Source organism: Bubalus bubalis, chromosome 14, assembly GCF_019923935.1.
Source record: "Bubalus bubalis isolate 160015118507 breed Murrah chromosome 14, NDDB_SH_1, whole genome shotgun sequence".
Classification (NCBI taxonomy): Eukaryota; Metazoa; Chordata; class Mammalia; order Artiodactyla; family Bovidae; genus Bubalus; species Bubalus bubalis.
Genome location: NC_059170.1, coordinates 81,161,494 through 81,178,627, shown reverse-complemented (window position 1 = coordinate 81,178,627; position 17,134 = coordinate 81,161,494). Strand labels below are relative to the sequence as shown.

The window sequence follows — 17,134 nt, the reverse complement described above, 5'->3', positions numbered from 1 at the left end:
AAGGTTGCTTCCATCTTTCTCTTCCCAGGCACACAATATATACTATCCAGAGGTCTCATCCTGAGTCTTAGGCTACGTATGTCCTGAGGGTTTTCACTTTCTGAAACTTCCAGATGAGAAATGAACTCTATATGTATCAGCATCCCTCTCAACTTCATGGGATAAATGTTAACATCTCCCCTGTCACCAAGTGGAGGAGGTGTCCCAGCACTCGCTTTCAGTCTCCCAGAGAGGTTCTCTGATCCAGAACAACCTCCTGACTATATCTTTTGTGGGTAAAAACATTCAGATCAGTCCAGCATCTTTGGAACAAGAGAGGTAGAGTAGGAATCTTTGGCCATGAATCTAGCTTTCCTTGAATTTGGCCTTCGAGAATTAAATTTTTTTTCTTCATAGTAGTATCTGCATTCTTGTCTTACAATGTTTGTAACCTCTGGGGATAGGAATGTTTATCTGTGGTTCATGTCAATGTGATATTACATATAATTTTATAGCTACTCATTTGCATTCCCCAAGGTCATAAAGACATCATTTTTGTCACTCAAGAAACAAATTCAGGAAATCACTAGAGTTTCCAATGACACAGTGGAAAAAAAGGCAAACATTTATTTTTATTTGCAAGAGCGGTTTCTGCCAATAGTTAATGCTCACAAAACCTTTTAAGCTACAGTAACTTTTGGTAAACTCAATGAAGACTTTAAAAAAGACCCAGTGATAAGAAAATTACAGAAAAATCTCCATTACACTGTCGAAAATGTTTGGAATCCAAAATCCACTATTTTCTGCAATGGTTTTTAATATTTGCTCTGGTTAAAAAAGATTTTCTTTTTGCTTCCTTTCTACTTCTACATAGTCCTGGTTAAATGAATACAATCTCTCCCATATCTGTCATTTTCTGGATTTAGATTATTTTCATTCTAACATCCTTATATTAATATTTTACATAAAACATTGAGTGTGTTGTGTTTTATGAAAAAAATTATAGATCCTATTTATGATGAGGCATTTCCAGTTTAGCGAAAAACTGAAAATATAAACAGTAGAAAGTAATTTTATGCCTTTTTTTCCATTTTAGCTATAATAAATAATTAGCAACCTATTAATTACAAACATTCTAAGTTAGGCTTAGAGTAGCCAGAGCATTTTCAAAATTTTAAACTCTTGTTTGTTACAGTATGTGAAGTCATTAAGAAAAGCCTCTGGTTTTCCAGTTTGGTAACAAATGGCTTTTGTTTGATGCAGAATTAATAGAAACTAATGATGACTATGTAGCTTTTCCAGAGTTTTAAAGGCAAATCTATATTGGCCTACAGTTAACATGCAAATTCTTCCAACAAGCAACACAAAATGTATTGTAGTAGTCATTCATGTTTATCAACATTCAAGAAGATCTAGTCAGCAGCACAACTCTCCTATGTCAGAAACACTTAACATGGTCACAACTGAATTCAGATCACACCTGGGAAAAATCCCCTTTTCCTAATGCATCCTCTAGAGTCCAGACTTCCAGTACGGTACAGAAACAATAGCAATGAACACTGCGGTACAAAGGCAAGCACAGACAAGAGTTTGGTGTGCCAGCATACAGAGCTTTAAAAACAGTGACAAACAAAACCAAACATCTTGCCCTGTTCTCTTTTCCTTCTGTGAGACTAGAATTCTCACAGTCTTCTAGAAACATTCAATTTGGGGAATGAAGTCCAAATGACCCTAGCACTGGGGTGCTGAATCAAGATGGCAAAGGGGCGGAACATGGAGTTCAGCACCTCCCACAGATACATCAAACCATCCTAGCTCTGAAATTGCTCCTTGGAGGGGAAATTTGGCCACAAGGGGACATCATACTCATTTAACAGAAGATACTGGGGGAACATACTGCCGTGCAAAAGATGGTTTACTACTACTAATAGGTTTGAAGGAAAATGTGATTTTTCAAAATATTTAGTTTTCTCCCAAGGAATATTTTTGGTGGTATACCGTGGCTCAAATTTCACTGCATTATATTTGGTTGGATAAATGAAATGTGCACCCACCCCATCACCATCACTCTTAAGTCTTCCTCCATCACATAAGACACTTGTTAAGATAAGAAAGATATTCTACTAAAGCTGACGGTGATTGAGAGTCATTCAGTATTCAAAGTTCCTAAAGAATCGTTGGTTCTCTGAAAGGGATAAAAAAGTAGGAAAGACTTTTTTCAAACTCTTGCTAGTAAACAGGTATTACTTCAACTGATACAATGGCTACGTGACATCAAAGTACTATAAATTATCAAAACTATCGTACAGAAAAATTACAAATTCATTGCAAAATACATTACACTGCTACCATTAAGAAAAAAGTGCTTTTTGTTTTCCTTTCTTTTTTTTTTTTTTTTTGCCAGAAAAGTATTCTTTCAATATAGAAAATCCTATGCATTACCCTGCATGTGGCTAGGATATACCATAACGGAGTTTGTACTGAGTCCTTCTGATTTGCTGGATGAAAGGCTGAAAAATATAATAATGACTTATTAAAGCCATGTCCCAAACGAGCGTGCCAGCTGTCAGTGGAGATATGCCTGTTGAAGACACAAGAGGACGCCCCGGTCTGCCGAGCCCTGCCGGTTGCCATCAGTCAGCTGGTCTGGGCTCGCAGGCCTGCTGCATGTTCTGCGGTTCCTTGCATTCTCCCGACCTGTTCTCGCATCCTCATCTCGCTTCGTCACCTCTGTGACTCTTGAGCTCAGTGATGCCGGTATTGCCTCATGAGAGGAACGATGCAGGACGGCGGCCCCGCCAGTTTCAGGAACGGGTGTCTGAGGAGCTCCTGCGCTGTGGCCCTCCGAGCGGGCTCCCGCACCAGCATCAGGTCTAGGAAGGCCCGCAGCACTGAGGAGACCTGCGGAGACAGAGGACGGCCTCCTGAGGACTAACGCCAGGACCGGCCCTGGCCCCCCACGTGGCCTCCCAGCAAACTCCCAGGAAAGCCTTCTGCCCACAAGGCCAAATTCCAGACAGTCAGCTTGAAGAGAAAGAGCTCATGGGAGCAAAAGCAGGCATTGCCTTTCTTAACACACGCTGTTTTCCTTATCTTTTTCAAACCTGAAATACTAGGAGTAAATGACGGTACAACAAAGATATGTACTAAATAAGAGACAACAGCAACTCTTATGGTGCACCCACTATGTTCAGATGGTGGTCACACACATTTGATGAACAGTGTTATAAACATGGAATGAGTTTTATTTGTTTATTTTTCTAACCATGCAGCCATCTAGGTTTTGTGCAATTTCTTTTTTTTTTTTAAAAAAAGACTTTTTTTAACGTGGACCAGTTTTCAAGTCTTTATTGAATTGGTTACAATATTGCTTCTGCCGTATGCTTTTTTATTTTTCTGGCCTCAAGGCCTACAGAATCTTAGCTTACAGGTCAGGGATCAAACCCACAACCCTTGCACTGGAAGGGAAGTTTTAACCACTGGACTGCCAGGGAAGTTCCTGGAATTCCTTTCTTGAAAAGAAACAAATTTCCCTAAGGAATGTGACATTTCCCTAAAAAATAAATTTCCCTAAAAAAACCCAGAAGGCATTTGTCCTTTAGTTTCTTGTAATTTACTTTTTTGCAGTATAGCTCATGTACATTCAAGTACATAAAAAGCATATGTTTTATAGTAATTCTTTAAAACACACACAAACACACACACGCACACCTATATATTTCATACTCCTACCCAGGTTCCCTGGGTCGAGAAGATCCCCTGGAGGAGGGTATGGCAACCCACTCCAGTATTCTTGCCTGGGAAATCCCATGAACAGAGGAGCCTGGTGGGCTACAATCCAGGAGGTCACAAAGAGTCAGACACTATTGAGCACAGCACATTATTTAAACTGTCCAATGTTGTAAAATGTTTACGCTCTTGTTCAATTCAAGCAGCTTCCCCGCTTTGTTGCAGGTCCACCCAGCCTGCATGAGTGATTCTCCAGGGCCTCTTCCCTAAGGTGTAGGGGTGAGGGAGAGGGGATGCTGTCACAAACAATTCTCTCCCTCTTAGTATCTGGGGGGTAGTGGGATGGTCGGTATTTTTAGTGCTAATCTGTGGAAACAGCTCTCTCAGCAAGCCCAGCCCCACTGGTGGCCGCACAGTAGTGGTTCGTTGACTTAGCATCGTTTTTTCTAAGCTTGGCTCTACTTGATGATGCCTGGAAACCAGGAAAGACCCTCGCTGGTTCCCTCACCATGTTGCTCACTGCCCTGTACTATCTAGCCCCTGTCCACCCTCTGACATGCCTCATCCTTCACCTTGCTCACTTTGCCCTGGCTGAGGGTCTTCAAACTGCTCCTCCCTAGACCTGGGATGTTTTTATCCCAGATCTTTGTATGACTTGCTCCTTTTTGCCAATCAGGCTCCAGTCCCTTGACAGGACTCCCTTCAACCCTCAGCCAAAACTAACTCCCAATTCCTTTTCTGCCCCCCTCAATCACCTCACAGCGTTTTATTCATTACCTGGCATGTACCACTCTCTAAAATTATTTTGATCATCCATTGTGTGTAGTTTGTTATCTGCTTCCCCAACTAGAATACAACCCCTCTGAGAGTCAGGAAATGTGGGGCTTTGAGCTGGGATGTCTTGGTCATTAGAACACCCCTCAGCGTGCCTTAAATTCCCAGTGCAGAAGTGCTGAGAGGCACCCATCCATGGGAGAGGAGCTCATGTGCCCACTTTCACAGAGGAGCTTCAGAGAGGGAGGGGCAGACTCACTTGCCCAAGGGAGTGAACAAGAAGAGCAGAGATCTGAACTCAACAACTCTAATTCCATAACAGGCAGCTAACGAGAAGCTACTGCAGCACAGAGAGCTCAGCCTGGTGTTCGGTGACGACCTGGAAGGGTGAGTGGGGGGTGGGAGGGAGGATCAAGAGGAAGAGGATACATGTACACTTACAGCTGATTCATGATGCTGTACAGCAGAAGCTAATAGAGCACTTTGAAGTGACAAAAAAGTAAATTAAAAAAACAAAACAAGGTCCATGCCTAGAAACCAGGATCTACTCCCAGATGTGATATGCCAGTCTTTAACATTTCAGAGAGAGGGAAAAATCAAAGAACAATGTGGAATTTCAGCAATGGATGTTGCTTCTCACCTTGTGCAGGTCCTTCACTCTTGGAGGTAAACTGTCCCGGATCCGCCGCATGGCCTGGAGGGGGGGCTCGTTGAAGTAGGGGGGCTCACCATCAATCATCTCGATCACCATGATCCCAAGGGACCAAATGTCCACCTGTTAGGCACAGTGATTATCTCAGGCAAAGATAACTTTCTGAAAGGTTGAGTATGGCCAGGGAACCCAGTAGATTCATACTCATTCATAAATTCATACGGTATTTGTAACTTCTCAAAATCTACAATTCAGATTTATCAGCTGAACGGTTGAGTGACCAAGTGTTTGCTACTGGTCTTCGCATACTTTTTAAAGGCAACTTCAGTGAAGATTCTGACAGTTAGGTACATGTGAATGTCTTACTACTCTGAAGTTCAGAACCTTTAAAAAAATCCTGTTTTTTTATCAGGTCAGATGAGAAAACCATTCAAAGTTTTATGTTACAAACAGAAAAGAAAACTAAATTTAAACCAGAAAAAAATAAGAAAAGTTTTTGGCATATTCATAACAAACTCCAAAGAGCTACACTGCACAACACAATATATCCTGAGTCTTTTATTAAGTTGATTTTTAAGTTCTTTGCTGCTGTATTTAGGTTTTTCCCTTTGTGTTTTATCACTCTGAAGCAGTGTACACAAAACTGTATTCTGTAAAACCATTGTCAGGGACTGGAGGAAAGGAAAGAAAGAGATGACAACCAATCCTTCCCGGTTAGAATGGGAAGTCAGGGCAATGAGGTGCCAGAGCTGCTATAAATTCCCAGGCCCTGGCGGCTCCCTCGTCCCTCATTACACCTCTTATCAGTTAGTTGCATTCCTGCTCTCGCCCAGAGGTGACCTCCACTGAGAGCTGATGCTCTCGGGACCACGATGAGATAAGCAAGAGGCATACTTATCCAAGGGCAGCACACCAGGGCAGGAGAGTCCGCCAGCAGCCCGGCTGCTGTCCTCCGCTCACTGGTCCCCGACCCTGCCTCCGCTCCCCCTCTAGGACTGCCCCCCGCCCCACAGTGTGTGCAAACGCCGTGCCCAGGCCAATGTGCTGCTTGCCTCCCTGTGTGTGCGTGTCTCAGAGCTTTATTCACACCGTTCCCTCCCCCAAAAGCCCTCCTCCACTTCTGCCCTTCATTTTATGTATCCAAACCTTGTCCCTTAATAGAGTAGGAGCAGGTATGGGAGCCGGAGAAGGCGATGGCACCCCACTCCAGTACTCTTGCCTGGAAAATCCCATGGACGGGAGAGCCCGGTAGGCTGCAGTCCATGGAGTCTCTCAGAGTCAGACAGGACTGAGCGACCTCACTTTCACTTTTCACCTTCATGCGTTGGAGAAGGAAATGGCAACCCACTCCAGTATTCTTGCCTGGAGAATCCCAGGGACAGGGGAGCCTGGTGGGCTGCCGTCTATGGGGTCGCAAAGAGTCGGACACGACTGAAGCGACTTAGCAGCAGCAGCAGCAGGTATGGGAGCAACTTAAGTGTCCATCAACAGATGAATGGATACAAAAAGACAGGGTATATATACAATGGAGTATTAGTCGTAAAAAGGAATGAAATGCTTCCATTTGCAATAACACAGATGGACTTGGAAGGTATTATGTTAAGTGAAGAAAGTCAGATAAAGACAAATATGTGTGGAATCTAAAAAATGTATGACATCACTTATGTGTGGAATCTAAAAAATGCAACAAACCAGTGAACAAAACAAAAAAGAACCAGACTAATAGAGAACAAACTTATGGTTACAAGTGGGAAGAGGGAAGGACGGAGGGGCAATAAGGGGACAGGAGAATTAAAAAAACCCAGAAGGTTACTATGGGATTATATGAATCATGTGTGTGAAATTTTTTGAAAGTTGTAAATTGTAGAATTTAAAGAATCATTCAATAAAAAAAGACATTTTTTTAAAATTTAAAAGTCGGTAACAACAAAAATAGATTATGAGAGGTTATTTCCTTTCCAGAACAAACAGAAATTGTGCCATATTTTAAAATATGTTTCAATATTCATATATAATTTTTTCCAATGGGAAAACATTATTTCTCACCCAAATATTAGCCCCAATCTGTGGCGCTTTCTCTGACCCTGTATCCTCTGATCACACCTGCTCCTCTGTGAGTCTCCAGCCACTTTCAGGTTGCACTGGCCCTGGGGGTTAGATGAGAGTGGGCTGCCTCTTCCCCACTGCCCATTTGGGACCTATGCATACTGCTCGATCAATGCTGTTGTGACACCCCAAGGGTGGACAGACTCTCTTCTGCCACAACTTGCTCTGTGAAAAGCCTAGTGAATGGCAATCGAATGTGGAGTTAAAAGTCATCAAGCTGGTCTCCTGGGGTCATTAACGAGCTCAGAACCCTTGCATCTCAGCCAGGCCCTGCCCACTCCCCAGCAACGACCATCACCTCCTTACCTCTGTCCCATATGGCAGCCTAGAAATCACCTCAGGTGCCATCCAGTAGGGTGTACCAACCAGGGATTTCCTCTTTGGCACCTCTTTGGAAACTTGAGCACAGAAGCCAAAGTCAGACAGCTTGATCTGAAAAGGAAAGGAATGCAACAAACTAACCATTTAAAGATACTGGCTTCAACAATTGGGGCAAGATGGAGGGACCTAGAGATTTTCATACTAATGAAGTAAGTCAGAAAGAGAGAGACAAATACCATATGGTATCACTTATATGTGGAACCTAGAACAAACGATACAAATGAACTTATCTATGAAAAAGAAACAGACTCAGACACAGAGAAGGGAGTTGTGGTTGCCAGGGAGGGGAGGATGGGCAGATGGGGGGCTGGGATCAGCAGATGCAAAGGGCGTGTATAAGATGGACAAACAGCAAGGTCCTGCTGTGCAGCACAGGGAACTGTACTCAGTATCGTGACAAACCACAGTGGAAGAGAATATGAAAAAGAATATATATACACACACATATATACACACATATATATATACACATATATATACACACATGTACAACTGAACCACTTTGCTGAATAACAGAAATGAAGGCAACATTGTGAATCAACTATACTTCAATAAAATAAATCTTAAAAAGATACTGGCTTCAAAATGTAGAAATATAACACAAGTTTCAGCTTAAAAGCAAAATCATCTTATCCTTCACAGGTTTTGGATATATCAGAGAAGGGGCTCTCAGACCCTTTTGTTGGAAAAGCACAACCCATTTTAATGAAAAAAACTCTCATGGCCCCACCAGGACTAACTTTCAAATGTTTAGCTGCTGCTATCTTTTTATACAATCATGAAATAATATAATACACCCAAAATAAGAAACTCATCAAAATTCAAGGCCACTACTTCCATTTAATGTAGGAGAGATAAGAAAGCCTTCCTCAGTGATCAATGCAAAGAAATAGAGGAAAACAACAGAATAGGAAAGACTAGATATCTCTTCAAGAACATTAGAGATACCAAGGGAATATTTCATGCAAAGATGGCCTCGATAAGGACAGAAATGGTATGGATCTAACAGAAGCAGAAGATATTAAGAAGAGGTGGCAAGAACACACAGAAGAACTGTACAAAAAAGAGCTTCACAACCAAGATAATCACGATGGTGTGATCACTCACCTAGAGCCAGACATCCTGGAATGTGAAGTCAAGTGGGCCTTAGAAAGCGTCACTACGAACAAAGCTAGTGGAGGTGATGGAACTCCACTTGAGCTATTTCAAATCCTGAAAGATGATGCTGTGCAAGTGCTTGCACTCAATATGCCAGCACATTTGGAAAACTCAGCAGTGGCCACAGGACTGGAAAAGGTCAGTTTTCATTCCAATCCCAAAGAAAGGCAATGCCAAAGAATGCTCAAACTACCGCATAATTGCACTCATCTCACATGGTAGTAAAGTAGTGCTCAAAATTCTCCAAGCCAGGCTTCAGCAATACGTGAACCATGAACTTGAGATGTTCAAGCTGGTTTTAGAAAAGGCAGAGGAACCAGAGATCTAATTGCCAGCATCTGCTGGATCATGGAAAAAGCAAGAGAGTTCCAGAAAAACATCTATTTCTGCTTTATTGACTATGCCAAAGCCTTTAACTGTGTGGATCACAATAAACTGTGGAAAATTCTGAAAGAGATGGGAATACCAGACCACCTGACCTGCCTCTTGAGAAACCTATATGCGGGTCAGGAAGCAGCAGTTAGAACTGGACACGGAACAACAGACTGGTTCTAAATAGGAAAAGGAGTACGTCTAGGCTGTATATTGTCACCCTGCTTATTTGACTTACATGCAGAGTACATCCTGAGAAACGCTGGGCTGGAAGAAGCACAAGCTGGAATCAAGATTGCCAGGAGAAATATCAATAACCTCAGATGACACCACACTTATGGCAGAAAGTGAAGAGGAACTAAAAAGCCTCTTGACGAAAATGAAAGAGGACAGTGAAAAAGTTGGCTCAAAGCTCAACATTCAGAAAACGAAGATCATGGCATCTGGTCCCATCACTTCATGGGAAATAGATGGGGAAACAGTGTCAGACTTTATTTTTCTGGGCTCCAAAATCACTGCAGATGGTGACTGCAGCCATGAAATTAAAAGACACTTACTCCTTGGAAGGAAAATTATGACCAACCTAGATAGCATATTGAAAAGCAGAGACATTACTATGCCAACAAAGGTCCGTCTAGTCAAGGCTATGGTTTTTCCGGTGGTCATGTATGGATGTGAGAGTTGGAGTGTGAAGAAAGCTGAGTGCCAAAGAATTGATGCTTTTGAACTGTGGTGTTGGAGAAGACTCTTGAAAGTCCCTTTGACTGCAAGGAGATCCAACCAGTCCATTCTAAAGGAGATCAGTCCTGGGATTTCTTTGGAAGGATTGATGCTAAAACTGAAACTCCAATACTTTGGCCACCTCATGTGAAGAGTTGACTCATTGGAAAAGACTCTGATGCTGGGATGGGTTGGGGGCAGGAGGAGAAGGGGACGACAGAGGATGAGATGGCTGGATGGCATCACCGACTCGACGGACATGAGTTTGGGTGAACTCTGGGAGTTGTTGATGGACAGGGAGGCCTGGCGTGCTGTGATTCATGGGGTCGAAAAGAACTGGACACAACTGAGAGACTGAACTGAACTGATGATGCTTTAGTGCAAATAAACTGCTAGTCACAAAGCGAGTTTTGTACAAACTGCTACAGTTTAGGTTTTTTCCCACTGAACACATTTGGATTTCTAAGTACCTTGAGATGATTCAAATAACCAACCTCATTTCTATGTTTGAATTCTTACAAGACCCCATTTGTAAAGTATGCTGGAAAACCACTGTAGGCACAGGCTCCCCTTTTCTTTTGCTTTTCCTCCTCTCTCAGGATAACTCAAGTTGCCAATGGAAATATGGGCATAGAAACTGGGTGTTAACAATGAGTTATTAGGAGTTCAAAGAGTTCAATTTAATTACCCATTGTGCATGCACATATGTTGTTTATTTTAGAGGTCGTCAAAAAAGAAAACCCTGAGATTTCTTGCCAGAGCTTTTACGAATACTCTTAAGAACATAACGCATCGTTAGGAACCCTGCCAGGTTATATATTCCAGGTGACCAGGATTCAGTTTATTTCTGGGAGGCTTGATTCCTGATCTGATTGGAGAGGATTGTTACTTAGGATTATTGGTGATAATGGAATGCATTAAAAAAAATACTTCAGGCATTGTTTGGCAATGGTTCAGAGTGGTCATTTGAAGTGAAAATTGCCATAAATCAAAAGTATGGTCTCTAAGGTACACATTCTCCCTTTCTCTTTATACATCTCTGAACTGCTTTCAGTCTTTTTTTCTGGCTCTGTCTCTGCTGCCCACACCTTAATACTGGGGCTTCCTGGAGTTCAGGTCCCAGTGCTCACCTCTTCTCTTTTTATGTGCTTTTGCTAGATACTTTTTTTTCCCTCCCAGGCTTAATGCAGATTTCTCTCCTTCATTCTAAAACTATACATCCATCCAGTGTATGTTTCTACATAGAGTTAATTCTTGTGAAGGGTGTAAGGTCCATGTCTAGATTTATTTTTTGAGCATGTGGATATCCAGTTGTTCCAGTACTATTTGTTGAAAAGACAGTCTTTGCTCCATTGTCTTCAGTCATGTCCAACTCTTTGTGGCCCTATGGACTGTGACCCTGCTAGGCTCCTCTGTCCATAGGATTCTTCAGGAAAGAATACTGGAGTGGTTCGCCATGTCCTTCCCCAGGAGATCTTCCCGACTCAGAGGTCGCACCCACCATCTCAGGCATCGCCTGTATCGCCAGGCGTGTTCTTTAGCACTAGCGCCACCTAGGAAGTCCTGTGCTGCCTTGACGCCCTTGTCAAAGGTCAGTTGACTCTGTTTATGTGGGTCTATTCCTGGGCTGTCTAGTCTGTTTTATTGGTCTGATGATGGACAGGGAAGCCTGATGTGCTACAGTCCATGGGGTTGCAAAGAGTTGGACATGACTGAGCAAATGAACTGAACTGATAAACTTTCGAATCAATATGTCAATACCTACAAAACAACTCACTGAGACTTTGACTGAAGATTATATTGAATTTATGGGTCAGGTTGGAAAGAACATCTTGACAGTACTGAGTCCTTCCTATCCTGCAACCTTATTATCATCACTTATTAGTTCTAGTTTTTCTTTTTGATTCTTTCAGATTTTCTACATAGGTGATCATGTCATCTATGATCAAAGAGAGTTTTAATTTCTGCTTTCTCAATCTGTATACCTTTTATCCCTTTCCTTATTTTATTGCATCAGCTAGTGCTTCCAGTATGCTGTTGAAAAAGAATGGTGAATGGGGACACCTTTGCCTTTTTCCTAAACTTAGTGGGAAAGCATATTCAATACTTAAGCATACCTCAAGGCCCTGATCACTTCTCACTTTCTCTAGAATTTTTCTTAGGAGCCCTTATTGATCTGATCTCCAAATTTGTGAGAATTTAGCACCCTACTCCAGTACTCTTGCCTGGAAAATCACATGGACGGAGGAGCCTGGTAGGCTGCCGTCTATGGGGTTGCACAGAGTCGGACACGACTGAAGTGACATAGCAGCAGCAGCAGCAGCAGCAGACACAACTGAAGTGACTTAGCAGCAGCTGCTGCTGCTGCTGCTGCTATGTCGCTTCAGTCGTGTCCAACTCTGTGCGACCCTATAGACGGCAGCCCACCAGGCTCCCCCGTCCCTTAGATTCTCCAGGCAAGAACACTGGAGTGGGTTGCCATTTCCTTCTGCAATGCATGAAAGTGAAAAGTGAAAGTGAAGTCACTCAGTTGTGTCTGACTCTTAGCGACCCCATGGACTGCAGCCCACCAGGCTCCTCCCTCCCTGGGATTCTCCAGGCAAGAACACTGGAGTGGGTTGCCATTTCCTTCTCCAATGCATGAAACTGAAAAGTGAAAGTGAAGTCGCTCAGTCCTGTCCGACTCTTCGAGACCCCATGGACTGCAGCCTACCAGGCTCCTCCTTCCATGTGATTTTCCAGGCAAGAGTACTGGAGTGGGTTGCCATTGCCTTCTCCATTAGCAGCAGCAGCAGCACTCATTTAACTTTGAACTGTTTTCCATTGCTGATTTTGTCACTCCAGCTAGGAATGACATTGCTCAGGGGCAATAGATCTGTCTTTTAATTGTGAAGCCATACTGTGTTTGTTAAGATCTGGGAAAGCAGTAGGTACTCAAAAAAATGCATGCTATTAGATCGACTTTCTTTGATATTGACACATATATGAGTTTTTATATACAGAATATTTATATACAGAATATGGTTTCCCCAATGGCTGAGTGGGTAAAGAATCTGCCTGCAATGCAGGAGAGAGACACAGGAGACATGGATTTGATCCCTGGGTTGGGAAGATCCCCTGGAGGAGGAAATGGCAACCCACTTCAGTATTCTTATCTGGAAAGTCCCATGGACAGCAGAGCCTAGAGGGCTACAGTTCAAAGACTTGCAAAGAGTCGGACAGGATTGTGCATATACGATATACATACATACATGAACAGGAGATTACACGACAAAGATACATTGTTTTTCCTTCTAAAATCATCACTGACTTATCAAAGACAACTGCTTCTAGAATCAAAGCTGTAACACAGATGAGATGGAGGTAATGTTTTGGAAATTATTAATGTTTTTTTCTTTTTCCATTTCCTTATTTATGATCTTCTCACCAATCAGGCCAAGACTTGTGGAGTGTGGTTTGGGGTGGGACTCTATCAAATTGGATTGCTCCAGATGGAATGTTAGAGAAAGCTGGTGTAACAGAGAGATGATTTTTCTCAATTGCTTTGGCATATCAAGAATCATACTCAGATGCTTCAGATCATATAATTTCCATGTGGTATAAAGAAGAGTGCCCTGGGAATTCACTCACAGTCCAGTGGTTAGGACTTGGCACTTTCATCACTGGGGCCTGGGTTCAACCACTCCTCAGGGAACTAAGATCCTGCAAGCCACATGGTGTGGCAAAAACAAAGAGAGTGGCCTGTGGCCATGGTAGCTGGTCCATAATTCTTGTTGCCCTATTGTAAAAGGCATCTACAGTTTTGACAAGTGAAAACCCTTATAGCCCATCACTATTAGCCTAGGATTATTTGCAGAAGAGGACAAAGAACAGTGACTTATATCAGGCCCCAGTTCTTTGTTATACATCACTTCTAACCACTTCAAGCTTTAAAAGTATCTGAGCAGCATACACCCCCACACAAACAAGGGAGAGAAGGCACATGCATCTATGTTCAGAGGTAACAGTAAACATATTCAATAACCAGATTCATCTAGACCATTCAGAATCTAGACATTAAGCTGAGCACATTTCTGGAGTTATCCTGAGGCCATTGCCATCTTTAATGAGGCAAAAGGAGTCCTGGTACAGGGTTGGGCTCAAGGGCGATAATACTCCAGTGAATGGAAACAGTGGCTATTAACCAACAAGCATGAGAAAATTGCAACATTTTAACAATAGGTATAGACAAGGGGCTTCCCTAGTATCTCAGCTGGTAAAGAATCCACCTGCAATGCAGGAGACTCTGGTTTGATTCCTGGGTCAGGAAGATCCCCTGGAGAAGGGATAGGTTACTCACTCCAGTATTCTTGGGCTTCTCTTGTGGCTCAGATGGTAAAGAATTGCCAGCAATGTGGGAGACCTGGGTTAGTTGGGAAGATCCCCTGGAGGAGGGCATGGCAACCCAGTCCAATGTTCTCGCCTAGAGAATCCCCACGGATAGAGGAACCTGGTGGGCTACAGTCCATGGGGTCACAAAGAGTTGGACACAACTGAGCAACTAAGCACAACATAGATAAGGTGGCTCAGGGGTAAAGAATCCTTTTGCCAATGCAGGAGATGTGAAAGTGGGTTCAATCCCTGGGTCGGGAAGATCCCCTGGAGAAGGAAATGGCAACCCACTCCAGTATTCTTGTCAGGAAAATCCCATGGACGGAGGAGCCTGGTGGGCTACAGGCCATGGGCTCACAAAGAGTCAGAAACAACTGAGTGCCTGAGCATGTGTGCATAGATACAGTGGTGAAACCCCATTGCACACCAGCCTTGGTGTGCCCAACATGGCCTCAGTGGAGAGACGGCACAGTAGAGTGGGTGGAAATAAACTTGAGGCAATGCTACTGGCTTCCATCATGGCCTCTGTGTGGTGTGCAGGGGTCTAGAAGCTTCTCTCCTCCAGATCTTAGTGAAGGAATGGGGAAGCGCCCAGTACAAGCCTATGGTTGACAGGAGGGCCAGTCCCAAGCATAGCTTTCAAGACTTGAGGGAAGAGGGACTTCCCTGGTGATCCAGTGGTTAGGACTACACGCTCCCAATGGAGGGGGCCTGGATTCCATCCCTGGTCAGGGAACTAGATCCCACACACTACAACTGAAAAACATCCCATGTGCTACAACTCAAAAGGATACCTCAGGCTGCAGTGAAGATAGAAGATCCCGAGTGCTACAACTAAGACCCAGGCAAACAAATACACATCAAAAGAAGACTTGAGAAAAGAGGTTGGAGTAAAATATTGTGGAGAAGCCTTCCTGGAAAGTCCAGCAGCTGATGGGACCAGTTAACGCTGGTCCCACTGGTCACTGGCCCAGATAGCAGAAAAGGATGTTACGATAAGGCAAGGGACCATCAAGACACAAGAAGATGGATTGTGTCTCCTTCATCCCGAGGTCCTATAACCCCCATTTGTCTCCATTCTGAGGAGGATAGGGGTGGGAGGTAGAAAGAAGGAACAGGTGATAGCCAAATCTGAAAGACAGGTTTTAAAGGAATCAGTTCAACCTTACTGTGGTTGAACTTGATAGACAATGTTTAAATTGTATAAGCAGACTAAATCTAATAGACTGAATTAAAACAGAGTTTAAAAGCTTCCTAGCACTGGGGCTTTATGAAGAAGTCACGATTAATTTTAAGAAAGAGAGAAGCTATATAATTGTGTGTGTGTGTGTGTGTAGTTATTTCCAAAGCTCAAGCATGAGTAAATTTGCAACTCTATGACACAAATAGGAGAGCAGGGACAATTTTGCCAGTATATTTTGTTTGCCTGTAAATTTAAGAAACCTGAATGATTAAGGAGGTGAATGTATCACCATTCTGGTATTGGCAGTTTTAATTTCAGTATCTCTAGTGTGGTTTTCTTTTCACAGACATTAAAAGAAGATACCAAACCTGAGAGACTAATAATTATCTCCCTGGCAAAATGTAAGATCAGAAATTGAAACTCAACATTCAGAAGCCAGTCCTGTTCTTCTGTTGTAGGAGTATAAGTGCTTTTGCATGATTTTTTTTTTTTTACTCATCCAAGTACATAAAAGAGACAATTTTCTGAAAGAACATAATTGCACACAACATTCATCCAAATAAATCTGCAAGTAGATAATGAAAATTCAAGTAATGAGTATAATAAAGCACTGTAGGCAGTTCTTAAAAGCAAATCACAGAGACTTTAGGCTGAGCCTTAGTTTAGATAGGATTGTACAATGCAGGTACTTAGGAAACCACATATATCTTACGAAAAGAACTGAAGTGAGCACATTGCCCACCCCCAAACAGGAGATGTAGCTGGTTCCACAGGGGCCAGACAAGGAACTGGAGCTTAGAACTCAGACAAAGCTGCTACTTAAATCTGAGCTCTTATCCATATCAGTGCATTCCGGCTAGGAGTCAGAAAGTGTTAGTCGCTCAGTCATGTCCAACTCTTTGGGACCCCATGGACTCTAACCTGCCAGGCTCTCTGTCCATGGGATTCTCCAGGCAAGAATACTGGAGTGGGTTGCCATGCCCTTCTCCAGGGGATCTTCCTGACCCAGGGATCAAACCCAGGTGTCCTATAATGCAGGCAGATTCTTTACTGTCTGAGACAACCATCAGGGCCCCACAAAAACTTGCAAGAGGGGGAGCAAAAGAGACTCTACCCATAAGATAAATTTAAAACAGAATGTAAAACCCTTGTTTTGTGAATTGTCTGGGCTCTAAAGAACTGCTGCATCTGCTCCAGGTTTTGCTAAGGCAGAAAGATGGATGCTTTTGTGCCTTTGTCCCTGGGTACTTCCTACAAGGCAACGGTACTCATATCATCAGCTGGAGATTTCTCAGAGATGCACCCAGCCTGACTGAATCAGAATATCCAAGACAAGGGCCCAGGAATTTTTTGTGAAGGTCTCCAGGGGTTTTAATGGTTACTGAAGTCTGAGAACCTCTGTTTTAAAATGAGCAATGACCCACAAACAAAGGAACTGAGAGAAGTAATAGAAGGGGCCAGACTGATGATGATGCCTCCAGCTGAAGGCCCGCTTTCTCAGCAGCCTAAGCCTAGAGGAGAGGGAAGGCATTGCAGCAGCTGAGCTGCAAAGGCCTGGAAGCCCCAGGCAGCCCCTCTGCCTTCCGATGGAGCTCAGAGCATGGTAGTAACTTGCCCCAAACTGTACAACAGTATTAGTGAAAACTCAACTCTGGGGTCTCCTGACTTTTCATGCAGTGCTCCCTGCATTAGAAAATGGGAGTGTTTGC

At 43.2% G+C, this 17,134-nt stretch overlaps 1 protein-coding gene across 2 annotated transcripts in view; it reads right to left on the bottom strand.

Annotated features, from left to right (window-relative positions):
* Positions 1 to 581: 581 nt before the first annotated feature.
* Positions 582 to 17,134, bottom strand: part of PAK5 (p21 (RAC1) activated kinase 5) — a 427,019-nt gene continuing 410,466 nt past the window's right edge. For both annotated transcript variants that reach the window (XM_044928304.2, XM_025264585.3), the window contains 3 exons: positions 7,547 to 7,672; positions 5,123 to 5,257; positions 582 to 2,880 (listed from right to left, as the gene is read on the bottom strand). In XM_044928304.2, the coding sequence (XP_044784239.2) occupies positions 2,725 to 2,880; positions 5,123 to 5,257; positions 7,547 to 7,672 (417 nt within the window). In that variant the 3' untranslated portion in view covers positions 582 to 2,724. The remainder of the gene's footprint in view (positions 2,881 to 5,122; positions 5,258 to 7,546; positions 7,673 to 17,134) is intronic.